We start from the raw sequence: 3,882 nt of genomic DNA on the forward strand, positions 1-3,882 counted from the left end.
CTATAGTCTAGTCTATAGTCTAGTCTATAGTCTAGTCTATAGTCTAGTCTATAGTCTAGTCTACAGTCTAGTCTATAGTCTAGTCTATAGTCTAGTCTATAGTCTCGTGTAGTCTATAGTTTAGTATAGTCTGATCTATCTATCTATCTATCTATCTATCTTTCTATCTTTCTATCTTTCTATCTTTCTATCTATCCATCTATCCATCTATCCATCTATCCATCTATCTATCTATCTATCTATCTATCTATCTATCTATCTATCTATCTATCTATCTATCTATCTATCTATCTATCAATCTATCTATCTATCTATCTATCTATCTATCTATCTATCTATCTATCTATCTATCTATCTATCTATCTATCTATCTATCTATCTATCTATCTATCTATCTATCTATCTATCTATCTATCTATCTATCTATCTATCTATCTATCTATCTATCTATCTATCTATCTATATAGTCTAGTCTATAGTCTAGTCTATAGTCTAGTCTCGTCTATAGCCTAGTCTATAGCTAGGTCTATAGTCTCGTGTAGTCTATAATTTAGTATAGTCTGGTCTATCTATCTATCTATCTATCTATCTATCTATCTATCTATCTATCTATCTATCTATCTATCTATCTATCTATCTATCTATCTTTACTTTCATTCATTTATGATCGTGTTGATCTAGAAATTTTTATAAAAACAACATGAAATTGCAAGTGCAAAGACATGGGAAATACTACTCGTCTAGAGATAGTTAAAATAGTATGTATTATCTAATGAAAGTGTACTTTTTATAAGTGTTTTTGTTCATATTATGATAAACATTTCAAAAATATTTGTTTAACAACAAAAATTTAAGACTGCACACGCTTAACATGATTTCCCTAGACCAACACAGAGATGGAAAATGCAGCACTATTGCAAAAGTTGCGTTTCTTTATTCCTCTTGACATTTATATTACGATACATTTGCTAATCAAAATTAAATGATTTTTTGTTTATAGAAATGATTCTTTTTAAATCCCCGCATTATTAAATTATTGTTTTAATAAAAAAAAACTAAACAATTGAATTGAATTTTTCTTATATATGTTTCGGTGCATCGTTTTATATTTAACATCATTTTATATGATTTTGTTAAAGTAAAAAATAATATATTTATAAAATAATATTATGTATAATTTAATTTCTTAAAGATAAAACACTTAATAATATACCACGTTAAAAAAATCCTAATATTTTTTTAAAGATTCTTTTGAAGTCAATATAAAAATACATAGAATAAAGCTGCCCAAATTGTAATCGAATAAAATTATAGAATAACAATTTATTATATAATTTTTAAATGCGCTGCGTTAAATTAAAACTGGATGCTAATTTTAAAATTAACATTTTTCCAATACGTTTTTAAATATAAAAAACAAGTTTTTAATAAGATATTTGATAAAATAAGCAAAAAAAAATTAATATCAAGATAATAAACAAATTGTTTTTAGGTTCAAACTAACAGTAATAACTCGTTAAGACTAAAGACTAGACTAAAGACTAGACTATAGACTAGACTATAGACTAGACTATAGACTAGACTATAGACTATACTTTAGACTAGACTTTAGACTAGACTTTAGACTAGACTTCAGACTAGACTTTAGACGAGACTTTAGGCTAGACTTTAGACTAAACTTTAGAATAGAGTTTAGACTAGACTTTAGACTAGACTGTAGACTAGACTGTAGACTAGACTTCAGACTAGACTTTAGACTAGACTTTAGACTAGACTTTAGACTCGACTTTAGACTAGACTATAGACTAGACTTTAGACTAGACTTTTGAATAGACTAGACTTTAGACTAGACTTTAGAAAAGATTTTAGACTAGACTTTAGACTAGACTATAGACTAGACTTTAGACTAGACTTTAGACTAGACTTTAGTCTAGAATTTAGTCTAGACTTTAGACTAGACTTTAGACTAGACTTTATACTAGACTTTAGACTAGACTTTAGACTACTCTTTAGACTAGACTTTAGACTAGACTTTAGTCTAGACTTTAGACTAGACTTTAGACTAGACTATAGACTAGACTTTAGACTAGACTTTAGACTAGACTTTAGACTAGACTATAAACTAGACTTTAGACTAGACTTTAGACTAGACTTTAGACTAGACTTTAGACTAGACTTTAGACTAGACTTTAGACTAGACTTTAGACTAGACTTTAGACTAGATTTTAGACTAGACTTAAGACTAGACTTTAGACTAGACTTTAGACCAAACTTTAGACCAAACTTTAGACTAGACTTTAGACTAGACTTTAGACTAGACTTTAGACTAGACATAAGACTAGACTTTAGACTAGACTTTAGACTAGACTTTACACTAGACTTTAGACCAGACTATAGACTAGACTAGAGACTAGACTATAGACTTGACTGTAGACTAGACTTTAAACTAGACTAATGACTAAACTATAGACTAGACTATAGGTTAGAATGTAGTCTAGTCTACAGTCTATAGACTTTCTATACACTAGACTAAAGAGTAGACTTTAGACTAGACCTAAAAGAGTTTAAATTTCAATGAAATAAAACGATTCGTTCCGGTTAGTCCAATCAAAATCTATTAACGCATTTAAAAATTATAACAATTGTCATTAAAATTTCTCTTGTTTGTTTTTTACAAATTGCTAAAACATTTACAGTTAATTAAAAAGTTATTTCTTAAAATTCTTTAAAGAAAATTATTTTTAGGAAGAACGTAACCGTACAACGGTTTTAAAATGAATTTGTTGTTATAAAACTAAGAAACTGTTTAAATGTTTATAAATTTTAAGTTAAAAAATGTTTTCTTTTATATAAATATTAAATTTTATAAATGTTAAAAAGAAGTTTCTCCAGGATACTCACTTATAAGCATTTTCTTGCTAACCACATAGTTCTCATTATGTTCACAATTTTCCTTGTTTGAAGAAGAATTGGAATTTGTTGCAAAATTACAATTGATCTTTGGTTTGCTGCTTGTGGGAGAATTTAATTGTTTTGCTGCTAAACCTGTATGATAGGAAGTATGAGCAGTAGTAGTAGTAGTAGGATTGGGTGATTGTGCATGACTGTTGAAGAGTGTTGAAGAGATTTTTTCCAAATCTTGGGTAGCAGCACGTTTACGTGCATTGTTAAGTATAACAAAGGGATTGTTGGCTAAACGATTTGTAGTTATCAAAGGTATATGAGGAGTATGACAGCTGTTACTGCTGTTAGAGCTAGCGCTATTGCTACTATCACTACTACTACTACTACTGCCACTAGTAGCACTACTGCTATTACTACTGTTACTACCACTACTACTACTGCTAACGGCTGTAACTGTTTTAAGTAATGCCAATGTTGCAGTGTTTGTATCTTCATTGGTATGTGTTGTATTTTCGGTATCGTCGTCATTATCCTCGAAATTTTCCGTTGTTGTTGTATTCGAATCATTTGTAATTTCTGGTCGATTACCATCTAAACAGTATAATAAACTGGAACTCAATTGATTCTCATCGATTTCTTCGATTTCATGTGAACTATCAAAATCATCTGAATGACTTGTAAATGAGGTATCTTCGGGGGGTGCGGTTAGAACACTGCGTGTTAATAGATATTCTCTGGAAATACACAAAGAGGTTCTTTCGAAAATTTAGTTTTTTCTTAAAGGTTAAACAAACAAAAAGGAACTAAAAACATATACAAATTATTCATAGTTCTAGATCAGTTCTAGTTCAGTCCTAGTTCAGTCCTATATCAGTCCTAGTTCAGTTCTAGTTCAGTTCTAGTTCAGTTCTAGTTCAGTTCTAGTTCAGTTCTAGTTCAGTTCTAGTTCAGTTCTAGTTCAGTTCTAGTTCAGTTCTA

General features: G+C 29.4%; 1 protein-coding gene across 1 annotated transcript in view; it reads right to left on the reverse strand.

The window, feature by feature from the left end:
• Nucleotides 1-2,457: 2,457 nt before the first annotated feature.
• Nucleotides 2,458-3,882, reverse strand: part of LOC111684394 (rho GTPase-activating protein gacGG) — a 6,543-nt gene continuing 5,118 nt past the window's right edge. The window contains exon 4 of the mRNA XM_046953383.1: nucleotides 2,458-3,659. Coding sequence (XP_046809339.1) covers nucleotides 2,873-3,659 — 787 coding nt within the window. The 3' untranslated portion in view covers nucleotides 2,458-2,872. The remainder of the gene's footprint in view (nucleotides 3,660-3,882) is intronic.

The sequence above is a fragment of the Lucilia cuprina genome, chromosome 6, assembly GCF_022045245.1.
Source record: "Lucilia cuprina isolate Lc7/37 chromosome 6, ASM2204524v1, whole genome shotgun sequence".
In the NCBI taxonomy this organism is placed as follows: Eukaryota; Metazoa; Arthropoda; class Insecta; order Diptera; family Calliphoridae; genus Lucilia; species Lucilia cuprina.